This window comes from Cnephaeus nilssonii, assembly GCF_951640355.1.
Source record: "Cnephaeus nilssonii genome assembly, chromosome: 11".
NCBI classification, from domain to species: domain Eukaryota; kingdom Metazoa; phylum Chordata; class Mammalia; order Chiroptera; family Vespertilionidae; genus Cnephaeus; species Cnephaeus nilssonii.
The window spans coordinates 93,434,676-93,461,424 of NC_137082.1; the positions used below are offsets into that span (position 1 = coordinate 93,434,676).

A 26,749-nucleotide genomic window follows, 5' to 3' on the forward strand; every position below is an offset into this window, starting at 1 on the left:
ACGGGGGAGCGCCGCTCAGCCAGAAGCCGGGCTCACGGCTGGTGAGCGCAGTGGTGGTGGTGGGAGCCTCTCCCACCTCCGTGGCAGCGCTAAGGATGTCCGACTAACGGCTTAGGCCGGCTCCCCACGAGGATGTCTGACTGCAAGAGGGCGCAGGCCGGCCTGAGGGACCTCCCCCGCACCCCCCCCCAGTGCACGAATTTCACGCACCGGGCCTCTAGTTTTTAAATAATCAAGAGGGCCCACGGGCTGGAGGAATGATTCTACACTGTGTGCTCGCACAGAGGCATGCTCACCCGCTCAGGATCCCCCCTCAGGGTCCTCCTCAGGCTCCCGCTCAGGGTCTCCCTCAGGCTCCCCCTAAGGATCCCCCTCCGGATCCCCCCTCAGGCTCATGCTCAGGGTCCCCCTCAGGCTCCCCCTCAGGATCCCGCTCAGGGTCCCGCTCAGGGTCCCCACACGCTGACTGCATTTGCCATGTGTTTCCGGGCAACGTGAAGCACCACCTCTGCTCCCGCGACACCAGGGCCTCCCCTCCCTCTGGCACGTGACGTATTTCCTGTCACCACGTTTCTTCTCTGAACCTTTTCCTCTCGGGCAGCAGTTCCCACGTGGGCACACGCCCCCCAGGGGGGCAGTTTGACTTTTAAGGGGGGCGATTCGAGAATGAGTTACTAACAGTGAACTTTTTGCATTTCTTATGGGTCTAGGGGCCTCATCTACAGCATATAAATATAGATTGTGGCATATTTACACTTTCGTTCTTTTATTTTTCTCTTTCGTGGATGTCATATTCTTTGGAAGCTTGTTTAGACCAAGTTCATGGCCTTTTAGGCTTCCTCCGTGTGAATAAGAGCTCACTTTTTGAATAAGAAGAATTCTACGTCAGGGGGGGGTGGGGGGTCAGGACGTAGACATGCTTAGGGGGTGCATGGCTGAACAAGGCTGGGAACAATCTGGCCACTCGGTGTATGTATTTATACGCTGTATATGAGGCCCCTAGAACCGTAAGAAATACAAAAAGTTCACCGTTAATAACTCATTCCCGAATCGCCCCCCGTAACACAGAGCCAGAGCTCCTCGAGGACCCGGGGAGCCATCTCTCCTCACACACGTCTGCCCTGGCACGGGGAGTCCTTGATGGCCACTGACTCCGGGATCCGGGACTCATGCGGGTTCAAGGGCCTCCATCCCCAGCCCGGCCACGCCGCCCGCGCAGGGAGCCAGCGGTGACTGCCCCCCCCCCACCCCCACGCCAGGCTCCTGCCGACGACGACGCATGTGACACACAGGTAGTGACCCGTCTGCCTTCCCACCCGGAGACTCGGGCGACGGCCACCCTCAGGGCAGCTCTGGTCCCGGCTCCCACCCACCTGACAGCGCATCGTAGAACTCGTCCTCGCTGAGCACGCTGGGCGGGGAGCCGGCCACCAGCGATTGCTCTAGTTCATGGTGCTCCGTGGCCAGCACCTCCAGGGCCTCGGACAGGATCTTGGTTTTCTCCTGCTCCTGCGCCAACCTGCAGCTCCTCACCTGGAAGGAAAGGACACAGGCTCACTCGGGAGCTCGGCTTGCTTTCGCTCCAGCCAATGGCACGTCGGAATGGAAAGGCATGCCCTGCGCACACAGGTGACTGAGAAAATGCTCAGCGAACTCCGTTCCTCCCGCCTTCTCCCAGCAGCTCCGGCGAACGAAGGCGGATCGGAGCCGCCAGACCACCAGCTCCAAGGACCAGGGTCCTCTTGCGAGAGCCTCAGCCGGGCAGGAAGCACGCAGCCTCCTCAGAAACCCTCTCCCCGCACGCATCACCGTGACGTTAAGAAGCCGGGTTGGGGGCGGGGGCGGGGGATGAAAACCATCAGTAAGTGTTTGAACAAAATAAAGAACGGAAACCATCCCAGGTGACGACGGGAGCCGCTCCGAACCCTCAGTGCACGCCACCATCGCTGGCACGCCCCGCGAAGGAAGGAAGGAAGGGGCAGGCAACGAACATTTAATTTTCACTTTAAAATCCCAGGTTCTGGTTCTGATTCCCTCTCACCCTGAACGTAGGACCCTAAGAAACCGTCAAGTACAAGAAGGCAGCGCCGCCTCCCGTCCCACCCCTGCAGGCAGCGCCCCCTCCCCCGGTTCCAGGGCAGGACCCTCCCGTCAACTGTCAACTCGGCCTCCTGAGAGGGAGCGGCCGCCCAGCAGCAGCGGCTGGGCTGGGCCAACAGCGCCCGTTTCCGCGCTTCCATCTCAGATCGCTGCAAATCCAGCTGATCCGCAATCCCGCCAACCTCCAGCCGCCACCTCGCACTCGGGCGGGACCACAAGTGGGGCCTCCCGTCACCCACCGGGGCGTCGAGAAGCTCCTGTGGCCGAGCTCCTCACCCGGGAACTGAGAGGGCTCACGGGCATCTGATAGTCTAACCAGGCTTCTCTCACTCAGAACCTTCAAACTTTCTTTTTTTTTAAACAAATTTTCCTTTAAATGTGTTCTTATTGATTTCAGAGAAGAAGGGAGAGATAGAAGCATCAATGATGAGAGAGAACCATGGATCGGCTGCCTCCTGCACGCCCCACACTGGGGATGGAGCCGCAACCCGGGCATGTGCCCTGACCAGGAATCGAACCCAGGACCTCCTGGTTCAGAGGTCGACACTGACCACTAAGCCATGCTAGCCAGACAAGGTTAAACCTTTATTATCCGGGGAATCCTCCAGTCCTCAGGCACCTTCATGTGCATCGCTTTATTATTATTATAAATGAGATTGTTATCAGGAAAAACACCAATAAATGATAAATGAGCACAGAAGACACGCAACACTTGGAAAGAAAGGAATCCTATGGAATCACAATTTTTAAGAAACTGCAAAAGCCTGGCCTGGCTGGTGTGGCCCAGCGGGTGGGGCATCGTCCCGAGCTCGGAAAGGGTTGCTGGTTCGATTCCCGTTCAGGGCATGGCCCAGGTTGCAGCCTCGGCCCCCAGTGGGGGGCGTGCGGGAGGCAGCCCATCAATGTTCTGCTCTCATATCGATGTTTCTCTCCCTCTCCCTCCTTCTCTCTCTAAAAATCAATTTTTAAAAGTCTTTAAAAAATAAATTGCAAAAGACTTGCAAATATTGTTATCTAATTTTTATCTCTGAAGCACAAACGCCTTTTCTATGGCTGGAGTCAACTTAACAAACTGTTCCTCCTCTGTGTCGTGGGTTATGTAATGCAAACACCTATTTTAGAAAACGGCCAAACTGAGCACGATGTCCAAAACGGCCCTTTCTGGGCAGGAAGCACTACCAGCTGTGCCATCTGCAGGCCAGCACCGCCCCCGCGGGAGGAGCCAGGCGCCCGCCCGCTCGCCCCTTCGGCTGCACCATTTCAGCTTCTCAAACATCAAAATGCAAACGTGCTGTTGACATGTGCCTCTCAGTGCAAGAGTCAAGCAGCTATTCCCTCCCGTTAGCGAACACAGCCTCTCCGTGCCTCACGGCATCCAGCCAACTGCAGAGAAGCGGCCAAGTAAGTGATCGAGGCCCCAAATGATCACGTCGCCTCAACAAAATCTTTTCCAAAATCCCATGCAGCCCCCATCCACCTAAAACCCGCACCCTTCCCCTCTGCCTCCTCGACACCTGTCCTCACCTGTCCTCGGGGGAGCGGGGGGCGAGGGCGGGGAGGAGAGGCTGGGTCCTCGCACTAACTCGTTCTTCCCTGGTTTCTAACCTCTGCGTTTAGAAGTGAGGCTGGCGGGGGGGGGGGGGGGGGGGTGCACAGCCCTGTGGACACCGGCTCTGCGCCGAGTGAGAGGGGCCCCAAGGGTGAGCAGGCAGTGACACCATTCGGTTTACGCTCTCATCTCCTGGCTGACATGCTGAAGAAGAAACCTGCGGGGAGGTCAGGAGTAGAATCAAAAAGATCCCGCCCAAACAGCCTGGCTCAGCGGTTGAGCATCAACCTATGAACCAGGAGGTCAGGGTTCGATTCCCGGTCAGGGCACAGGCCCGGGTTGTGGGCTGGATCCCCAGAGTGGGGCGTGCAGGAGGCAGCCGATCCATGGTTCTCTCTCATCACTGATGTTTCTCTCTCTCTCTCCCTCTCTTCCTCTCTGAAGTCAATAAAAAAATAATTGGGAAAAAAGATCCCTTACGAGGACCTGCAGCCCCCGGAGAGACGGACCAGAGCGGCGAGGGGCGAGGGCCCAGGTCTGGGTGTGCTGCAGGCCGCGACCCGGGCGGCTGACTGGCTGTGAGAGGAGCGGCGCCGAGGGTGACCGGGGTTTGGCCTGGGCAGCGCAGACAGAGCCGTCACTCACGAGCTAACACGGTGACGACGCGGGAGGGACGGCAGCCAGGACACACTCATAAATGACATGTGAGGTGCCATCGGACTTCCAGAGAGACGCCAGGCGGCCCAGACCCAGGCACCGATTTCCTTCTGACGGAGAAACGAGAACACGCCGGCGACGAGGCCGGAGAGGAGGGAGGACAGAGAGCAGGCGCGTGGGCCTGGGGAGGTTCGAGGAGGAGTCACGGGAGGAAAGAGGGATCGACAGGTCAGACACCAGTGACAGATGCACGAAGCGGGACCTGAGAGACTGGTTCGGTGAGGGGCCCGCGGGGGGCGTGGCGGCAGCAGCTCCAGGGCGTCCAAGGCAAAGAGCCAGCTGCCGGGTGGGAAAGTAAGAGAAGGAAGCTGGAGGGCGGGAGGCTGTCCCGAGGGGCCTCGCTGGCAGGGAAGGAGGAAACCGAGGCAGCAGCTGGGGGGCGAGGGGCAGAGGCTTTACTGGAGCAACAACCACGAGTGTTTCCACACAAGGGGAGACTCTGCAGGGAGGGGTTACCGATGCAGGAGCGAGGGGGGAGCTCCTGCAATGGGGGCTGGAGGTCTCACCTCCCCCTCCCCCCGTGTGCAGCTGGCCTTTGCTAAGGGCACGAAAGGGCGTCCTTAGCTGCAGGAGAGAGGGAGGGTGTGTGGGCACAGACTCAGGGGGCAGGTGGGCGGGGAGAGCCCTCTGACTGCTCAGGGGGCAGGTGGGCGGGGAGAGCCCTCTGACTGCTCAGGGGGCAGGTGGGCGGGGAGAGCCCTCTGACTAGAGGAAGGCTGTTTTTCAGTCAGTCTGACAAAACAAGCTTCAAGTATCCTGGGTTTATATTGATTCTTCCAAGCATCACTATCACTTCTGTAAGCCCCGCCCCCTTACTTTCCAGCTATTTCTCCGGGGCCTGTGTACTGGGCTCCGTCCTGGATTCAGGCGTATCCGGTTACCCCCGAATTCTTACCTGGCTTCATTGCTCCTTCCGCCGCGGTGCATGTGAGAAACAGGGCGAAAGGAAACAGACAATGAGGTCATCGACCGACGGCCCCCGCCTGCCATGTAACGAGAAGCCCGGTCTCCTCAGGTTACAGAGGACCGAAGAGCTGCCTGAGGTTAGAACGAGGTCACTCCGAGGCCTGGTCGCCCGGCACGGGGCGCTGCTCCTGACCCGCTAACTGGCACTGCCCAGTCCTCGATCCGGCCCGCCACGGGGAAGGCAATCCGCCGGGAGCTCCCGGGTCCCCTCTGCCCGAGGCCCTGCCTGGGAGACGAGGCCTTCGATGCCGACTCGCTGACAGGCTCTGAGTAACAGGCCCCCAAGGAGCTTGTTAAACTGAACGGCTGCTGGTGACCCGGTGGTGACTCCGAGGTTATCTTCAGACACTCAGACCCGGTAAGAATCCGGGGGTAACCGGATACGCCTGAATCCAGGACGGAGCCCAACAGACAGCCCCGGAGAAACAGCTGGAAAATAAAGGGGGGCTGGAAGGAGGGGGCAGTGGTAAACCCAGACTGTCTGATGCTTATTTATCAGACAGATTTAAAAACAACCTCATGACGATAAAATCAACTGGAGACTAGTACTAGAGAAAACAATGTAATAAATAAGTTTAGGTTTTACATTTCTTTTAAAAAAAAAAAAGCAGAAAAGAGAAATGTCTTTTGAAACGAAAGAACTGTTCACATCCACGTAAGCTACCAACCGTCGGCTTCACGCATACCCACCCCACAGCCGTGTCCAGGGAACGGGCCGGCCGGTTACGGATCGTGAGCCAGAGATCACAAAAACTGCCAATTAGAACACGCACACAAGGAACGCCGACAGTAAGTTACATGTCCAAATCTACACGCCTGTTACACTCCAGAAACGGCCCTTCACAGGTGTATATTCCTAAAAGCACTATGCACCTCCATGTATCATTTCCAATGCGTAAGATCCTAGATTGTAATGTAATGTATTAAAAGCGTCAAAAGGTAAATCATAGACCAGAATGTTAAACTGCCATGTCAGGTAATAAACCAATTTTGGCTACATCAAAATGGTAAAATCCTAAACCAACCGATTTAATAAAGATTCTGAAATTCTTACACGTCTGTTTTTTATCATGTCTGTTTTAACTCTCCACCAAATGGTCATTCGTGATTGTCCTTCCCACTGCGAGGGAGGGTGCCTGGAACCTGCTCGGAGGGAAGTACGGAATAACATTTCAAACGAATAAACATCAAGGTGCAGCGAAGCAGGACAGGGAGCGGGGCCAGAAGCAATGCAAATAACTTGTACAAAGAAGACCCTGCAACCAGCTCTGACAAGCACTTCAAAGTTTACCAAGAAGGGTAACGATTTCATGGTGCAGGACCCTGAGCAAAAATGCCTCCAACTTCCGTAAAAGAGTTTCTTTGGCGGAAAGGACTTAACCTCACGAGGACCTGTACAGGAAGCTGGTTCTGTGTGCACCGGGCTATCTCCACGTCTACGACTAACAAAGTGCACGCGTCGCACTGAGTGTCAACGGCGCCTGTACGTGCTGGCAGGCCGGCGACCCTCCTAGCCGCCCCAGGAGGAATACGTGTATCTGTAAAACCGAGTGTCACTAAGTTTGCTACTTGCCAAAGGTGAGCAGAGGAGTAAGAACTCAATCTGCCTGTTTAGGGACCCATGTTTGCGTTACCAGATTTTGCCACCAATCTGCAAAACTTGGCATCGAACCCGAAGGGGCGTTGGCGAGGCGCTGAAAGTGAGGCTGTGTCGGCGGCCGCACCTCCTGCTCGCGCCCTTCTCCTCTGACCCCGCAGGGCCGCTGGCCACCAGCCCCGTGGGAGCCCAGGCCGAGGTCCGAGGTTCGGTGAGACACCCCGTCCCGCCACGCCTCGCCCTGGTGGCTGAGCGTCGGCCTAGAAAGAGCCTCCTCTCACATAAACACGCATACGGGCTTCACGGCGTGTGAACCGGAGGTGAAGGTCCTTGTTCGGGGGTGTGACCGCGGCCTCCTGCACCCCCACGGGGACCGCGCTCTGTGCCAGAGGAGGAGCACAATGCCTCAAGAAGCAAGACGTTTAATCACCCCTAACCACACCTCGCTCCCAGGGGTCCTCCAGGGCTCTGTCGTTGATAATTGTGTGGAGAAATAAAACCCTAGGGAAGCCTCCCAACTCCAGCGTTTTAAAGAAACGGGAGGTTATTTACATCACAGTAAACACCTCCATGTTACATGTGCCGTTCAGTGAATCTTCACAGATGTGTGACCCCTGCAGCCAGCGTCCTGCACGCATCAGCGCTTCTCCAGTCCCCTCTGCCTGAGTCTGCGTGTCCCTTTGAGTCCCTCTCCCAGCCCCCAGCCCCGCCCCCCCGGCAGCCGCTGCCCTGACCTCTGTCCCCAGGAGTGAGGTCTGTCTGTCCTGAAGGGCAGCGTGGGGCCTGGTGGGTGGGCTCCATGTCTCGTTCTTTCAAAGGCGGATGCTCTCCAGAGGCATCCGTACTGCTGCCCCGAGCCACCCAACAGCGCACACGTTCTCAGCAACGCACCCCTAGGCGCTGCGTCCTGTGCGAGCAGACCTACGTGGGTCAGCCTACCACACACGTGGGCTCTGTGGTCTAGCCTACACACACGTGGGCTCTGTGGTACCGACTTCCACACACGTGGGCTCTGAGCCTGCACAGCACATCACTGTAGATAACAAGGTGAGGGTCAAGCAAACAGGAGATGAGGCCACGAGGAGCTGAGGCAAACACGCGAGGGATGCGGCTGCTGCGGGCGCAGGTGTGACAGGACTGCTCACAGCAAGCGTGCTGTGTGCGCAGGAACAGCGCCCGCCAACGTCACGAAGTCAGCACACGAGCCGCCACAGAGCTGTTTGCTGTAAGCATCAGCATCACGCACCGCCGGTGCCAATTTCACACGACGGCAGGTCAGTGAGTCTGTCCACGCAGCGTCACCTCATCCCGTGAGTGGAGCCCTGGGCCAGACGTATGACGACGTGAGGAAGGCGGCGGCACCCCAGGCACCAGGATCTCTCGGCGCCATGGTAACCCCACGGGACCACCTCGTGCACCAGGCCCAGGCGACCGGGCGCCCTTCCGTGGCTCAGACTCGTACGCGCACGTCTCTCCTCGCACCGCGCTGCGTCGCCCCTGAACAACAGACCCGATTCCAAGCCCCCTTTCCTGCCGCCTCCACCGGCTCCGGGAACAGCCTCCTGCACGTGCTGAGCACAGAGCCCGGAAGGACCATCTTTGCTGTCACGGGTTCTGATGTTTATTCTATTTTGATCAGAGTTTTCAGTCCCAAGCCGGGGGGCGGGGGGGGGGGGGGGGGAGACAACAAGCTGGAATCACAAACTCCGTGGGAGGACAACACGGATACCGGAAAGCCGTGCACCCGGCCTCACCAGTCACGGCCAGGAGTCCTCCCCGGGGCCTGAGACCGCCCGTGGGCGTGAGCCACTCCAGGCTGGAAGCACCGCTGAGCTGAGCCGCCTCCCGGAAGCTCTGGAGCACACACCCCCGCAGACACGCCTTCTTGTTGTGACAGCCCGTGCTTATTTTCACCAAATACAAATCTCGCCCTGGCCGGTGTGGCTCAGTGGATGGAGCATCGGCCTGTGGACTGAAGGGTCCCAGGTTCAATTCCAGTCAAGGGCACAGGCCCGGTTGTGGGCTTGATCCCCAGTGTGGGGTGTGCAGGAGGCGGCCAATCAATGATTCTCTCTCATCACTGATGTTTCTATCTCTCTCTCCCTCTCCCTTCCTCTCTGACATCAATAAAAAAATATTTTTTAAGAAATGCAAATCTTATGAGCAAACAAAATTATCTGTAAAATAAAATTAAACAAGTGATTTGAAGATTTCCGAAGTCCTAAAGCAGTGGACATGGGTTCTTAATTTTCCTTCGTTGGGGGCACTTGAAATGTACTTTCTGATTTTTTAAAAGGAAAGAAAACACCCAATGCCTGTGAGCTGGTGCCCTCACGCCTTCCAGGCCCAGCAGGTCACACCTCCCAAGCAGGAGTCATTCCTCCCCCACGCTCTTCACGCAACAAACACTTCAGCCCCTACACGCGCCAGGCAGCCAGACTGCGAGTCAACAGTGAACAGAACAGACACAACCCCTGTCCTCTGAGAGCCTGCAGCCGACGGCGGGAAGCAAAACACGTAGAGGAGGGACATATTTAAGGTGCTAGGTGGTGGAAAACATCACACACACATACGTGCATGCACACACACATCCATGTAAACACACATACATGTGCACATACCTGTGTGTATGAGCGTACACAAACACATATGCACACACAGTGCACGGGCACAGATCACATGCACCTGTATGTCTACGTGCATGCACGTGTACACACACATACATATGCATGCATACGTGCACCTGTGTGCGTGCATGCACGATGTACACACTTACACATGCATGCACACACACACAGGGGAGGAGTTGGGGACACAGGACAGCCAGAGGACTCGCTGCGCAGGTGCCGCTGGATGGGAGGCTGAGGAAGGCGAGGGAGCGCCAGGCCAGCACCTGGGGGAGAGTAACCCCCCGAGAGCAGCAGTCCTGAGGGGGGTGGGAGCACAGCCAGGCTCCCCAGAACAGCCGGCAGGTGAGGGGGGAGCAGAGGCCCCGAGGTGGGCGCAGAGCTTCCCTCGGCACGGGCAGGTCCTCACAGCGCCGAGGCTTCTTCCTGCCCGGCCACGCCCACTCGAGGTGCCTGAGCTTCACGGGACACTCGCCTCGCTTCTGGGTGACACGCTCTGACAAGAAGCCTGATGGTCAGGGAGTGAGGAGAGGAAGAGGTGGGAGGAGGGGGAGGGCTGGGAGGAGGGGGAGGCCTGGGAGGAGAGGGGGAGCTGGGAGGAGGGGGAGGCCTGGGAGGAGGGGGGGAGCTGGGAGGAGGGGGAGGGCTGGGAGGAGAGAAAGAGGTGGGAGGAGAGGGAGGGCTGGGAGGAGGGGGAGGGCTGGGAGGAGGGGGAGGCCTGGGAGGAGAGGAAGAGGTGGGAGGAGAGGGAGGGCTGGGAGGAGAGGAGAGCTGGGAGGAGAGGGGGAGCTGGGAGGAGGGGGAGGGCTGGGAGGAGGGGGAGGCCTGGGAGGAGGGGGAGGCCTGGGAGGAGAGGAGAGCTGGGAGGAGAGGGGGAGCTGGGAGGAGAGGGGGAGCCGGGAGGAGGGAGAGCTGGGAGGCTCGGACTCGGTGACAGCTGGAGGAACCGGAGGGGCTGGCTGGGCAGAGGGGTGACTGTCGCTCTAAAAGCTGAGGGCTGCCACGAGGGAGCTCTTCTCTGTGATGCCAGCGCAGACGCAGCAGCGGCATCAGAAAGGGGGACCCTCTGCCCAGTGTAGCTCCACGCTGGCCGTTCTCCGGAGGCAACTCGTGACGGGAACAGCAGCAGGAGGGCGGGCCAGTACCCAGGTAGCTTACCGCCGGCCAGGTGCTCCCACAAGCACTGGGAATATGGCCCACACCCTCCTCCCACGTCCTGTGGGCGTGGTGTTAGGATGAGGAAACAAGCATTCCTACCACATGACCTCCCAGGCTCACGTAACCAGCACGTGACCGCGCCGGTGCTCACCAGGCTGACTCGGTCTCCCAGCTCACGGCCTAGGCGCTCACATGTCTGTATGTTCACAGGATAAGGGCCTCTTTGTTCACAGTCCAAAGCTGGAGGGGGATGTCTGCAAATGGAAGAAAGCCAGGTGGCCTCCAATTTCCTGTTATAATTTTGTGATTATATTTTCCCAAGTTTCCATCTTGTTTTTAGAATTTTCCTTTGATTTCATTGTTTCTAGAAATTCTGTACTCTGTATGGCTAAGTCTCAACGAATAACTTCATTACAGAACACGTCAAATTCCTATCGGCTTTAACGCTCAGGTAATCGCTCTCTGGCTGTGAGTGACCTAGTTCCCTTATTAGCCCACGTACAGGTCCTCGCAGGTTGGCCTCTCTCAGCTCTTTACTGTCCTTGACTCTTGTTCTGTGTCTGTGGCGACTCAGCCATATCTCCATTTTCCCGTTCAGACAAGAAAAAATTTTCAACTACATAATTAATTACCTCTCAAAAGACAACGCAAACCAACATTTGGTACCGAAAGTAGAGGAAGATGGTGCCGCGGTTCTCACCCGTGGAGGGGAGGGGGTCGGAGAACCTTCCTGAGCGGCTGGAGAAGTGGCAGGAAGTCACTGCTCGAGGCAGCGGGGGTCCCTGTAAAAGGCCGTCGGGCAGCCCTGGGGCAGCATTTGGACAGAAAGAGTGACCCTCTACTTCTGAACACGTTTCTCCACACCGCACACCCGTCAGGACGGCCACTGCAAAAACAACACACACACACACACACACACACACACACAGAAATGACAAGTGCTGGCGAGGATGCGAGAATCTGGAACACGGTGCCTGCTGGAGGGAATGTGAACGGACGCAGCCACTGGGGAAACTATGCTGAGCCCTCAAAAACCAACAACAAGATCCCCACGTGACTCAGCAGTTCCACGGAGAGCACAGCTCTAAGAACTGAAAGCAGACACGCAGAGAGAGTCGCACATGCGTGTTCCTAGCAGCACTATTCACAACAGCCGACGGATGATGCGTACACAGCACGGGGTGCAGACATGCCACGAACTGTGTTATTCAGCCTTAAAAGGAAAGTGATTCCGACACATGCTACAACACAGATGAAGCCTGAAGGCATCATGCTTAATGAGATCGAAGAGTCACACAGAAAATGTACTGTGTGATGCCACTCCAGGAAATTCCCAAAATAGAATTACCCTCCCTGAAGCCACGCGGGGGCACGGGACCCTCCGCCACGCCACGGGAACGCTGCCCGCCAGCGGCTGCCTCCTGGAAAGGTGGTACGAGCACAGAACCGTGTGCACGCTCCAGGCAGGACCGCGACGTGACAGCCCACGCAGGTGCTGCGGACGGACGAGCCGCACCCCCTGGCATGGATTCCCTTAAGGCCAACGGAGTGAGAAATAGAATTATGCCCTTTCAATTGTCCACAAGGAAAAAATATCAGTTCATTAGGGCAAACAAATCCCCTTTGCCCTTCGCTCTCACTCCTCACGGTGGTACATGGGGAAATGCAGGTATTTGGGAGCAAAACAATCAGTAATGTCATCAAACGCAACGTTTTCAATGGCCCGCCCTAAAACGAGGGTGTAATTCGAATTCACACCTGAGGGCCACTTCCCAGAAAACCAAGAAAACACGGCTCAGACTGTGGCATTCTGGGAGTCTAGTTCCATTTGAGGACTAAACTGAAAAGGGTAGAGAAATGGTTCAAACCCGTGTCACCCAGAAACGTGACCTCTGCCGCAGCGGCCGCAGCAGACGCACGCCTGTCGCTGCGAGCCTGGCCCGGGGCCAGGGCAGCCGGAAGGCAGGACGCTGGCCGTCGCTCGTGTCCCCAGGAGGCATCCTGTGTCAGACTGAGGCGCGCTTCTCTGGGCCCAGCGCTCTGACCGAGATGGCCGGCTCTGTCCCGGGTCCGTCCCCCGTCCAGGCCCTGTGACACAGGGTGCTCTCCAGCTCTGAACGCGGCCGACGCTGGGTTAGCGCCACGTCCCCTCCCAGCGGCATGCACTCGGCGGCACTGCCCCTCCCAGCCTCCCCCCCCCCCTCAGTGACGGAGGAGAGCTCACTCGTGTCCGTGCAGGCGCCTGGGTGAGGCGGTGCCTGTCCTTTTGCCGTGGATGGACTAGTGCCCACCTGAGCCGCGAAATGAAGACGACCAGGCCAGGTGCTCCCATCGATGGCCGAGCCTGTGATTCGGGGCTGTGAGCACGAGTCCACGCACAAGGCAGAGTACAGGTGAGCAAAGACAGCACTCGGGATTAAATCCTTTTGTCACAGGGAGAACTGAGACTAAACACATGCACGAGCTTAATTTCTATTCACTGTTAAAACCCAGAACAAGAGTCTCCCCAAGAAACATCACTAAAAGGCAAGGCGGTGCCTCAAGTAAGCGCAGGAGGCCGAGCCCCGGCAGCAGCAGATCACTGGCAAAGGGCCAGGCACCGGGGTGTCTGCCGGATGCCCCCCGAGCCCTCTGGGAGGCTGTGAGCTGCTCCCTTCTGGGGAGGAGGGTGCCTCGGGGCCTGGCTCAGCCCCTGAGCAGAGCGGAGCCTGCCACGCCCGCCCCACCCACAGCTCTCATGTCGGGGGCTTCTGACCCCACGCCACAGACCACGTTTCCTCCGCTTCGCTCTGCCCGGATTGAGCACAAAACCCTCTCACGATACTTTTCTGAAAATAAAGCCCAGGAAACGCACCTGTAGAAACGGACAGTGTGTCCCGATCTCCTGTGAGCCCTGGGGCAGCTCGAGCAGGAGAGGGAGGGCTGTCACTAGCCCTGTGTCCCACGGGAGCGTGAGTCTGGGGCCACGTGGCCGGTGTCACTGAGCAGGAAAGGGTCCCTGGCCTGGAGCCCAACCCTTGGGCTCCCGACGACGCAGGCCGGCACCGGACCACCCATGCCCCCTGCCCAGCGCTCCCCGCGTTCTCCCGGACGGCGCTGGGCTGTACGAGGAGCAGCAAAGATCCTGCCCGGGTGAACAGGTGCCCCTCTGAGAATCGGAGGAGAATCGGACGCAACTCACCCGTCTCCTCGCGGGGGCTGGAGCCACAGTTCTAGCCAGTGGAATGCGTGGGTCGGACCACGGAAACCCTCCAAGGATCGGGAGGGGCCAGAAACCTGGGAAGCAGGACAACGGGGGAGGAGGGAAGAGAGGATCCGTCTTCTGCACCAGCCAAGGATCGGGGAGAGGAAAGAAGCCGTGAGGGTGAGGGGGAAGCAGGAGGGTGGCGCAGCAGGTGGGAGAAGGAAAAGACGATGAAAATACCAAGCAGTGGCCGGCCGGCGTGGCTCAGTGGTTGAGCATCCCCTAGGAACCAGAAGGTCAGGGTTCAATTCCCGGTCAGGGCACAGGCCCGGGTTGTGGGCTCCACCCAGTGTGGGGCGTGCAGGAGGCAGCCGATCCATGATTCTCTCATCATTGATGCTTCTCTCTCTCTCCCTCTCCCTTCCTCTCTGAAATCAATAAAAATATACATATTTTTAAAATGCCAAGCAATGGGAACAAGGACGAGCTGGGTAAGAGAAATATGTGAGCGCCACACCTTCCCAGCCTCAGGAGTGTTAACCCCAGGCGGGCAGGCCCATCAGCCACGCAGAGGCCTTGTCCCGAGAGTGTCCAGGACACCCGCTGTGAACGCCTGGCAGGAAGTCATGGGCAGCGCTGGCGGGGGTTGTTCGCTAAGTTACGAAACTGGAACTAAAAATCTGAATTCTGGAAAAGACACGTTTGAGCACATGATCCTCTTTCAAGAGACAAAGGATAAGACACGGGCAGGTCCTCGGAAGCATGAACTAGAAAGCGACAGAGATAACAATAACGACGAACTTAAAAGAAAAAGTCAGCAGAAAGCTAAAGACGGCTCTTCCAAAAACAGCCACCAAAGCTCAATGAGCCTCGCTTTAGAGAGAGGGGTTTCTGTGGAACTTCCCAGTAAGTCCTCGGGGAAAAGGGTGAAGGTTAGGTAAAGCACACCTAACTACAGATCCAGCGTACGTTGCGAAGATTGTTTTTAAAATATCGTGAACATCTTTACATTTCAAAACTTGAGTGAAAAAACAAATCCCTGGAAATACAGACCTTGTGGAAATGGACACAAAAGAATGAGGAGGGATGCTGCCGGCCTGTCCCGGGGCCATGCCGCCTTCACACGGAACTGGAGGAAGTCCGTCCCCATGAACAGACGCTAAACCCCCAGAAACCAAACCAAGCAGGACGGCACAGAAACACGGCCGCCCGAGGGGGTCTGCTCAGGGGCAGGGGTGGCTGCGCACGCGAACGTGTCACTGGGCACCGGAGCAATTTTTTAAAAAGCTTAATAGACGCAGAAAGAACATGTGATAAAACTCAACACCCCTTTCACGATAAAAAAAAAAAAAAAAAAAACTTTATCAACAACATAAGGACAAACGGGAACTCTGTTCATCTGATGAATGGTATTTACTAAGTATCATTCCCGACAGCGAATCGCTAGAGCCAGAAGCATGCTGTCCTTGAAAACCAGGGTGAGCCCGGACCCCTCAGCTCCTGGCAGCTCTGTCCTGACCACCCGCCCGCCCCCCAGACCCCTCAGCTCCAGGCAGCTCTGTCCTGACCGCCCACCCCCCCCCCCGGACCCCTCAGCTCCAGGCAGCTCTGTCCTGACTGCCCGCACGCCCCCCCCCCCCGGGACCCCTCAGCTCCAGGCAGCTCTGTCCTGACCGCCCGCCCGGCCGCCTGCTGCGTCAGCAACCAGGCGGTGGGAGGACTGAGAGGCAGGACCAACGTGCCCTCCACAGAGGCCGGAGCCAGCTTCCCTCTTCTGCTCTCACTTCCCACGCTCTCCTCGCCTGCTGCAATCTGGCTTCTCCGCATCCTGCGTGCAAACGGCACTGACCGCTGGCTGCCCACCCGTAACCCCGGTCAGCTCCCCTCGCGACCCCTGGCCGCTGACCCCTGGCCTCCGTCTCGGCCTCTCCTCCTGCCTCCCTCCCAGGCCCCGCCTCCACGGCTGCGACTGACTTCGAATGTGGATCCATCCTCATCCCAGCCCTTTCCAGCCGCCCTGCTCCTGGGGGTGTTCCTGCCTCCTTCACCCCCCGTTTGTTCAGGTGACTCCCCAAACCAGTGGTGCCCACACTGCAATGGGACACCCCGACGTGGGTGTCATCATGTCCAAAGGGGAGCCACTCTCCCCACCCCCTTTACCACCTCTTCCGTCACCTTCACCAGGGACTCGGGCCCACACCTGGGTCATGGGTGACGCCCCACCTCCTCCCTCCTGCCCCCCAGTCCCTCCAGCATCTCACATCCTCGCCTTGCGAGGGCTGCCCCGCGCCTTCTCCTGGAATTCCGGCCATGCCCCTCCCCCTCACAGGGAGCAAATCCGATTAAGTCTCCGCTGACTGCGTCTCCCGGAGTCTACCTGCCCGTTAAGATCCCGACTCCTCAGGCTGACAGTCTTTCAAGAAGACCCTGCTGCTGCTCCTCCAGCCGGACACCCTGCGTTCCGCCCTGAGGACCACCCGCTAGGCCCTCCCAGCTCCTCCAGCCGGACACCCCGCGTTCCGCCCTGAGGACCGCTAGCTAGGCCCTCCCAGCTCCGAGGGTGTGCTGGGCTTCTCCGGGCCTGGGCCACCTGGCTCCCACGGCGACCCCCCCCCCCCCCCCCCCGTTAGCGAGGCAGGCAGGCACAGCAGGGCCTCCCAAGGCGGGCATCAGTGCACACTGAATGAGGACAAAACGCTCAGAGGCCCCCCGGACCCCCCACAGGAAAGTGGCGTAGCGACAGATGCCACCTACGGTGCCCGCCACAGGAACGCACAGGAGGCACAGGCCTAACACCGGCAGGCGGGAGGAGGAAACGTGTATCTGCCTGCAACTCACTCTCAACGCCTCAGCTCCCGGCTCCCTGAGAGCAGTGGTCGGCAAACTCGTTAGTCAACAGAGCCAAATATCAACAGGACAACGATTGAAATTTCGAGAGCCAAATTTTTTAAACTTAAACTATATAGGTAGGTACATTGTTATTAACTTAATTAGGGTACTCCTCAGCTGGCCTTTGCTAAAAACTCAAGGGGCCAAAGAGCTGCATGTGGCTCGAGAGCCGTGGTTTGCCGACCACTGCCTGAGAGGAACGTGGTGGGAACGAAACAATCCCCCCCCCCCCCCGCCCACTACAGCCTCAGTACCGTTGCTACAAACTTACCAGGATAGATCCTGGGTCACGTGGAGCATGTGAAGCCACACACACACACACACACACACACACACGCACACACACACTGCTAATGAAAACCTTACGTATTTTTTGTTCAAAATGCCACAAAAGTTATCAAAATAAAAACCAGCTTCATCACCGATAAGGGTTTAATCTCCAACATTTACAGGGAACTCATACAACTCAACAAAAGGAAGATAAACAACCCAATCAAAAAATGGGCAACGGACCTAAATAGATACTTTTCGAAAGAAGACAGAAGGAAGGCCAAGAGGCATATGAAAACATGCTCAAAGTCACTGATCATCCGAGAGATGCAAATCAAAACGACAATGAGGTACCATCTCACACCTGTCAGAATGGCTCCCATCAACAAATCAACAAACGACAAGTGCTGGAGAGGATGTGAAGAAAAAGGAACCCTCGTGCACTGCTGGTGGGAATGCAGACTGGTGCAGCCACTGTGGAGAACAGTATGGTGTTTCCTCAAAAAATTAAAAATGGAACTCCCATTTGACCCAGTGATCCCACTCCTAGGAATATATCCCAAGAAACTGGAAACATCAATCAGAAAGGATATCTGCACCTCTATGTTCATAGCAGCACAATTCACCATAGCTAAGATTTGGAAACAGCCTAAGTGCCCATCAGCGGATGAGTGGATTAGAAAACTGTGGCACATCTACACAATGGAATACTACGCTGCTGTAAAAAGGAAGGAACTCCTACCATTTGCAACATGGATGGATCTGGAGAGCATTATGCTAGTGAAATAAGCCAGGCAGAGAAAGATAAATATCACATGATCACACTCATTTATGGAATATAATGAACAACATAAACTGATGAACAAAAATAGATCCAGAGACAGAGAAACATCGATCAGACCATTAAACCTCAGAGGGAATGTAGGGGAGGGTGGGGGTAAGGGGGAGAGATCAACCAAAGGACTCGTATGCATGCATATGGGCCTAACCAATGGACACAGACAACAGGGGGTGAGGGCATGAGGAGAGGGGTAGGGGGATAATAGGGGACTAAGGACACATACGTAACACCATAATCAATAAAGAAATCTAAAAAAATGAATAAATAATAAAATAAAAATAAAACCCAGCTTCATTTTACATCATCTTTATTTAACTAGCGTCCTAGCTGTTTCCAAAATTAATCTGTATATTTCTGGATGACATATACAAGTTAGCAACGTGGGAATGTGTGTTGAATAATGCAGACGCAGTAGAAAGTCTACATTTCTACCTCTGAAAGGGATCAGGGTTTCCTCACAATCCTCAGGAGCTGACACACGCCATGACCTGAGTGCCAGAGGCGCCGGTCCCTTTACCCAGCCTCACCCGCTGACCGTGCACAGTCACGTCCTGGCTCCTCTGAGCAGCAGGTGCACGTCCCTGGTGTGCACACTCCGCCTGGACAGTCACAGGCCTTCGCCTTTATCATGGGAACCCAAGGAGCCTGTGCGTTCCCCCAATCTGCAGGGGAGAGGTCACGGGGTCCCTTCCCATCTAAGACTCCCCTAAACCTGCCTCCAGGCTCCGGGCCTGCGGTCAGCCCCGGGACAGCGCGCCCCTGGGCACGCACAGGGAGGCCCTCGCCAAGGCCACCGCTCCGGGGGCGGAGCGACCCGGTGTCCTCAGACCTCAGACCGGAGACATTTACATTCAGGTTCCCAGCGCCCCGCCTCACGTGACTCCGCCAACGCGCATTTCCAGCATTTTTCCCTTTTGGGAGACAGCCCAGCGGAGCAGCGAGGTCCCCGAAGAAAAGCTTCCCCCTGTCTGCCTCCGACCGCCTCCCTCCCGTCTGTCCTCAGACCCTTCACACCCAGAAACTTTCCATCTGTCCGCAGTTCAGAGGGACCAGGCGCCTGCTCCCCGGCGTCTCGCCCTCCTCCCCCCACCCCTACCCCTCCAACCCAGAGAAACACCAGAGGGTTCGGGTTCGGGTTCGGCTACAAAGGCCGCCTGTGAGTCATAAACATCCTCCAGCAAAACAAAGTCGGGAGCGCCCCCCCCCCCCCCCCCGCGCGTTTCCCGGGACCTTCAGAGGCTGCTCCACCGCGAGCGCGAGGCCCCGCCACTGTCCGCGAGGCCGGACGGGCACCCCCTGGGAAGGTTACCCCGTGCCCTTCACCCCGCCCGCTGCCCGCCCTGCTCCCCGCGCTCAGGTGAAGGGGCGTCCCCGGGGCTGCCCGCGGGGACCGGGACCGGGAGCCGCAGGGAGACCGTGGGCAGGGTCCCCGCTCCCCGCACCCTCCCTGCTCCCCGCCCCCCGCAGCCCGGCGGCCGCACTTGCCTCCAACTGTTCCCGGATCTACTCGCAGCCCCAGGTCGCCGCCCCCCCGCCCCCACACCCACCCCCTCACCCCCGCTCCCTGCCCGGCTCCCCCGCCCTCCGAGCCTGCGCCCCGCACGCCCACCCACCTGGGCCGGGTCTGGGGATCGGGGATCCGGGATCCGGGATCCGCTCCGCCCGTGCTCCTCCGCCGGCGCCGGCTCCGCCGCCGAATGCGCTCGGCCTGCTCTCCGCCTCCCTGCAGCCGGCCGGGCGCACCCAGGGTGGCCCCGCAAGGTCCCCTAAGTCACCTTCGTGCAGCCGGCCCGCCCCGGCCGGGCGAGGTCAGCGGAGGCGGCCCTGCCCCGCTGAGCGCTGACTCGGCCCCGAGGTCCCGGCCTGGGCCGCAGGGCCGCCTCTGGGCGCGGAGCTCGGGCGCGGGCACGGCCTGCAGCGGCGCGGCTGCTGGTCCTCCGGCCCCTCCTCCCGCCTCCCCCTGCGTCCGGGAGGCGCGGGTTGGACCTGCCGGGGGCAGAGACGCTAGCGGGCGGCTCCGGGAATTGGGGGGAGCAGGCAGGGAACTGGGGGGAGGCAGGCAGGAAACGCTACCCGCGCTCCGTGCATCCCGCAGAGGCCGCGGGTCCAGGCGGCGCGCTGAGCCCTCTGCTGGAGACGCCGGCCCTGCAACTTTTAAATGCCGCCCGCCCCGGGGAAGCGGGAACCCTCTCCCCGCGCCCCCACCTCCCGGCGCCCCCACCTCCGGGATAAGGGACACTTGGTCCATGAAGGCCGCGCTGACCTCCACTCAGTTCCGGGTACTTTCTGGGCCACCACTGGGACAGGAGGAAGAAGAGCGGCCTTCACCTGCCCTGGGAACCCTGCCTCGGGAACAGACGGGTTCATTGCGGCCAGGCTTGGGGGTACACACTTGCCAGAGGCAGGAAACGCCACACACTGCGCCTCGGGAGGTTGGGGCTGTGGCAATCCCGGTGGACAGCGAGGCGCGGACTTTCTGTCCCAACAGTAGCTTCAGCCTTTCTAATGCTACAAAGCTGCCCTCGACCTTCCGGAACGAGTCACACGGAACAAAACTGAGTACCTGCTGGCAGCTCCCAGGTGAGCTCCCTCCCGCAGCGGGGTGCGGGGTGCGGGCCCCGGGCCAAGACCAGGAGGCCCGAGGCAGGGTCCTGAGGAAATGCGAAAGCCATAAGGCGCCCCGCGCCTGCGAACCCGGTTTGCTGTCTCTTTTTAAAGAGTAAACAGCATATTTCAGAAAGTCTTACTTGGTACTGAGAGGAGCCCTCGCTCAGTCTCCCTGCGCCCTGAAAGCGGGAGGCGGGATCCAGGTATAAAGTGGTGCCGGGCAGCAACCGCGCCACAACCAGCACGCATGCGCCTGCGGTTCGGGCTGGCTGGGGCGCTCTGGGAAAGAGTCTCCGATTTGGAGATGGAATTCCCAAACATCTTCCGTTTGTTCAAGGTCAAGAAGGCAGCGTTGGCTGGTCTGACGCAAAGCCTTTTAGTCTTTCCTTTGTACGTTCATGTACATCACCCAAACCCTAGCTGTCCACCACGTGCCAAGTACAACATCGTGCCAAGTACAACAGCCGTCACTCAGAGGCAGTGCTGCTTGGCTCAGGGAAGAGAGCAGGACCACACCATGTTACCATGTTACCATGTTACACCGATAAGAGCTACAGTAGCAGGGAGCTCCCGGAACAGGAGCGAATCTCACCCAGTTGGAAGGGGGACCCTGGGTGAGGGACGGGGCAGGCATGCCGCAGCCCGCCTGCGACCTCACCCCACAGAGTGGCCCTGGGGGCCCTGTGTGGGGAGGGAGGGAAGGGAGGCAGACACTGAGATACGGGAAGAACGACGGGGTGATGAGAAGGAAGGATGAACCCCAGACAGCTCATGTTGGTGGCTTGAGAGACTAAAGGTGGTAACCCCCCGAGTTCCTCGGCTGCGATGCCGTGGCTGGAAACACCTGACACAGCCACGTGCACATGCTCCCCAGGCACTGGCACACGGGCTCGTGCTCAGGACAGGTCTGAGGCGGGCACCTGAGCCACCACGGATGCCGGCTGGAGCGGTGAGCCTTCGGGGAAGAAGGCTGAGGGGAAGGCCCCCCCCACACACACACCCGAACTCAGGGATGCGAAGAGTCAGGGCTCGGGCGGGGAAGGTGCTTCAGAGGAGGCTGCGGGAGCTGCTGTGAGGAAGAGCAGCTCTGGGCGTAGCATCTGCGGCCACAGAGAAGGCTTCTGCACAGCAGGAGCGGCAGGCAGCGCCCGCCAAGGACAGGCAAGGTCGTTCAGAGCTGTCCTGACTCGGCAGTAAGCCCTGGCTGGAAGGGGCTCAGTGCACTAGCCGAGGAGTCCAGAAGTAACAACAGAAAGGACCTTCTTTAAGTGGAACTGGGAAGGGGCCAGAAGCTCAGGGAGAGAGGGGCTGGTTTCGAGCAGAATGGACGAGAGCAGAGACTCCAGGAGGAGAGACAGACAGACACGGGGCGAGGGCACGGCGGGCGGGGCAGCCTGGCAATGGTTGCCTAACGCTTAACCAAGTTTCGCTCAGAGCGGAAGGGGAGAAGACCCGTAGAGACGAGAGGCCGAAGCCAGGCCGGGAAGGCGTTCACATTGGGATGGAAGAGATCAGGGACAATGGCTCAAGGACTGTGACCAGCACAGCGAGCGAGTGGTACCAGCAGCCAGGACGTTTCCTGCAAGTCCACTCGAAGCAGGAATTCTCCTCAAAGACAGCATCCGTCCGCCCGCAGCCCCGCCGCAGGCCCTGACGTGGCCCGAGTCTGCCCCACGCAGCACCAGATTCCCATCACAATCTGGCGGCACGCTTCGGCAGGGAGGAGACGACGTGGGAGTATAAACATCTCACCGAGAGCCCACGCCAGCTTTAAGGAGGCAAGTCCCTACCCGGAAAAGCAGGTCTGACGAACATGGAGGGAGCTCGGCCACAGAGGAGACGGGGGCCCAGTGGCGTCTGTCTGACATTTACCCGCCGTGACCCCCTTCCGCTGAGGGGAACACAGAACAGAGCTGATCCAGGAGCCCCGTTCCCAGCCCCTTGGACACCAGGTTAGAGAAAACCCCGCAACGTCCTAGTACGTTTCCCACGTCCTCCCCCTAAAACATCTGGTAGTTTCCCGTCAGCACATCCCTCACAAACTTGACAGCTTGCTTTATTCCAGCTTTTTTTCCAACCCAGGCAGCGTCACTGACAAGTAAAATATGCCCAGTCACGCCTCTGTACGTAGAGGCCGTGTGAGACTGCGGGACCTGGGTCACGTCGCAGCATCCCTAACACGCCAGCGACACCCACGTGCCACTGACACATCGGCCGAGGCTCCCGGGAAACCCCCAGGCTCTCACACGCCAGAGGACTCTGCCTGCGGACGTCACTTGACCAAGTTTGGTTATCTGGTTCTTGTTTTAATAAATAGGAGATTCAAAAGGTAAATCAGAAGGGATCAGTATTCCATGGCTAGAGGCAGGCACACAGTCAATCTAAAAACCAGAGAGAATTTTTAAAAAAACACAACAAAACACCATAAGGAGCCACAGAGAAAAGAGCTAATAATACTGTAGTTAATTTTGTTTGGTGACAGATGGTGTGATAATGACACCGTGAGGTACACAAATGCTGAATCAGGATGTTGTGCACCTGAAACTGAAACTAATATGTCAACTACAATTAAAAATTCTAAAGAAGTTATGGCTATTTTGAACTCAATAAAAATTTGGCAAATTAAAAAAACAAACACTAAGGAACAAAAGAGAATTCAAAAAGTCTTAGCAAAGAACTACATGATTTCACTCACGTGTGGAATATGGAACTGAAAGTTATGGACACAAACAGCAGTGTGGTGGCTGCCGGGGGCGGGGGGGGGGGGGGAATGGGGAAGGAAGGGGTCCTAGAATGAGGGAACAGATTTGACCTTGGGAGGTGGGCACATGGTCCTCTATACAGACGTTGCAAATTAGTAGTTCACACATGAAACCTGTATGTTTGTGTTGACTAATGTCACCCCAATACAATTTAAAATAATTAAACATATATGTATTGGATCTTCAAAAAAAAAAAAAAAAGTACCAGCAGGACTGGGCCATTTAGTCAAAACACAGAGTCCTGTGAGCACTGTCCCTGCAGGCACTTCTGGGTTAAGCTTAAAAATTCAGCTTCAGAAACAAATGTGAGGCCTGGCTGGGTAGCTCAGGTGGTCACAGCGTCGTCCCATGTGCCGAGGTGGATGGTTCAATCCAGGTCCAGGCACATAAAGAATCAACCCATGAATGCGTAAGTAAGTGCAACAACAAACTCGTTTTCCTGCCCGCTCTCTCTCTTCGCCCCCCCTAAAATAAATAATTAAAAAAAATAAATGTCAAACATTTAAAATAACTGTCATCAAGAAAATGTTAGAATGAATCCAGTATGCACTTCACCCACTGAGTTCCGTTCACTCGGGTAAATTAAAGTGTCAGATAGTTTTCACATAAAGGCCTTGGTTTCTAGAATGTCTTCCTAACCCTCTTACTGGAACATTCCACTGGAAGTAGGACTTGAAAACACGCTTGTTAACAAACACGGCTCTATCCATGACCTGGATGGTGTGAACAGGAATTGTTTTGGAATCGTCCTGCCTAATGAAGAATGAATGAGTTCTGGAGCGTGTGAGATCCTCTTCCATGGCACATGTGTTATAATAATGTAACCCCTCTAATGTATGAAATAATTATTGTGTGAAATGTTTGCTGTATGGAAACCCCCAATACTCTGTAACTTCCAAAATTAATGAACACCCCACTATCTTGATGTAAAAGCTCTGAGCCCTTAAAGTATAAACACCCTGCTCCCAGCATAAGGCACACCATCTGGCCCACAATGATAAAGCACAAGTTGTTTACCACGGTCTATATAACCCCGGGACCATCTTCAGTTGAGGTCTCCTGCCTGATAAGAGGAGGACTCCACGTCGCTCCGAGAGACAAGCCCCTGATTGCTCTGCTGTGTGAGCCTGAACCAACTGCGGCCGCCTGCCTGTCTCTGTTTTCGTCGTCCGTCCTGCAGTGTGCATCGCCAGGTGGCCCTTGCTGGATGGAGCCTAGGACCCACTAGGAATAGGTAAATAAACCTTGTGTGATTGCATACTCATTCTGTCTTGTGTGTCCTGTGTTCCGGTTCGGCTCAGCTGTCTAGACATTGAAGCACCAGGAGATGGGCCGTTATTGCTGACTCCTGGTCACCTGCGTTTGTCCCAGAGTCTAGACAGATAAGCAATTAACTGGGGCATAATTGGGACAACATGTCACTCACATGGCTCAAATAATCTCTTACAAAATGCAAACAGGTAGCTGACTGAGCTGGCGAAGAATGACGGCGCGTGTCCTGTCAGCACCGTGGCTCCTACCTGTGCACGTCTGAAAGCAATGACTCACTGGGCGGACGGCCAGTAGGTGACGCCCAACAACTGCTGGGGAACGCGGCTCCGCGGGACCTACCCCTTCCTGCTTGGTGAGGAGCGTGAGGCAATCGCTCAGCGCCGCACAGGTCTCCCTCGAAGCCTCGGAGACGACGTCGACTTTCTGAAGAAATGACGGCAGCATCTCTGGAAATAAACACACACCCTGTGAGCGGGATAGTCAGTCATCCGCGTCAGCTCTGACCACAGACATTCTTACAGCCTCCAGCTCCGTGTTGTCTTCCCGCCCTCGAACAGAGCAGACATCCAGTCCGTGGGCATCAGCCAGCAGCTGCGCACGCAGGGACCGCCGTGCATGGAGAGGGAGGGCGGCCCTGGCCTGGGAAGGAGGATGTCCTGCAGGAAGAGCCAGGCTGGACGCGCGCTGGCAGGTGCGTAACAACCGTGTTCAAGAGCAGCGGCCGCCCAGAGGGGCTGAGGGCACTGGTTACACATCCCATCTCCGTGTCTGATGCTCCAGGACTATCCCTCAACGCAACCACTAGACACATGGAAATCACCCGCAGCTGGCAGGCTGGCTAACGTACCTGACGGTGGCATTAACCCAACTTCCTCTGGTTCTTTTTTAATACATTTGTATTGATTTCAAAGAGGCAGGGAGAGGGAGAGAGAGATAGAAATATCAATAAAGAGAGAATCACTGATTGGCTGCTTCCTGCACGCCCCCCACTGGGGATCAAGCCCACAACCCAGGCATGTACCCTGACTGGAATCGAACCTGGGACCCTTCAGTCCACAGGCTGATGCTCTATCCACTGAGCCACACCAGCCAGGGCTCCTCTAGTTCTTATTTGGACCAACGTTTGGCAGAAGCAGGTCTTCTCACTCTCAAAACTGTGCCCCTGTAGAGTTTCGGGGCCTTTTAGTGGGTTTGATCCTACAGAGTTTCGTATTTCTTAGAGAGTTTGTTTGGGAAGGAAGAACTGGCAGTGCTGTGGCCCCATATCCCCAGGTGCCACACCTGAGAGCCACCAAGTGCAGATGGAGACCATTCAGAACAGAAATGCATGTTGCTGCTGGCATGGACTGTGTTAAGCCCACGTGTACAGACTTCCTCCTCCTCACTGTTCCCTGGACGATACCGTGTAGCAACCCCTCAGGTAGCATTTACTTACTTCAGGTACCGTAAGGAACCAGAGAAGATTTAAGGTGCACAGGATCAGGGCAGGTTACTGCAAATACTATGCCGTTTTATGCAACGGACTTGAGCATCTGCAGGTTTTGGTACCCAAGGAGGTCCTGGACCCAGTCCCCCTCAGACACAGAAAGGCCGTGGGAGCGATTTCCCCAGGTGTCCTGAAGAAACTCTGAACCATTTATCGTTAACCTTACCCCATTTACCATCACAGAGAACAGAAACACCGAGACAGAATGCACACCCATCACGTCAAAGCACACGCCATTTCCTCTCGGGATTAAGGCAGGGACACAGCTTAGTTAAAGCCGTTTGGAATTTATGTCCATTGTGCATTAGGGTCCTTTAAATGTGTCTCTTCCATCAAATAAAAATCGTAACATTGAGGAAGCTTTTCATAAAAAAAATAAAAGGAAAAAGACAATGACATTAGCGGCATCCTTTGTATTTCAATAGCTTCACTTAGAATGCTGTTCTGAAAAGCAAGCAAGCAAGGCCAGCGAGCAGAAGCCGCCCAAACACCAGCAATTTCAATTGGTTAGGACACGAAACAGTGGCTCCCCAATCAAGAAACAGAAAGTTTCAAATAAGAAATAAAAATAAACGAAACCTACAAGAACATATAACGGATTATCTCTGACCATGTTTTCCACGTGATAACACTGTGAATAGTGTGCATCTAGATTTTTTATTTTCTAAATTTTCTATAAAAATATGATTTATTTGAGCAAAGAAAACTCCGAAGGCGGAAGTGG

The 26,749-nt window shown here is 56.8% G+C and overlaps 1 protein-coding gene across 3 annotated transcripts in view; it reads right to left on the minus strand.

Moving 5' to 3' along the window:
- OSBPL1A (oxysterol binding protein like 1A) overlaps positions 1-26,749 on the minus strand; it is a 107,390-nt gene that overhangs the window by 41,147 nt on the left and 39,494 nt on the right. For 2 of the 3 annotated variants that reach the window (XM_079784237.1, XM_079784236.1), the window contains exons 15-16: positions 24,879-24,985; positions 1,374-1,533 (exon numbers count right to left, since the gene is read on the minus strand). In XM_079784237.1, the coding sequence (XP_079640363.1) occupies positions 1,374-1,533; positions 24,879-24,985 (267 nt within the window). Of the gene's footprint in view, positions 1-1,373; positions 1,534-19,511; positions 19,660-24,878; positions 24,986-26,749 lie in introns of those variants that run through there. The other variant, XM_079784238.1, reaches the window with a different exon arrangement.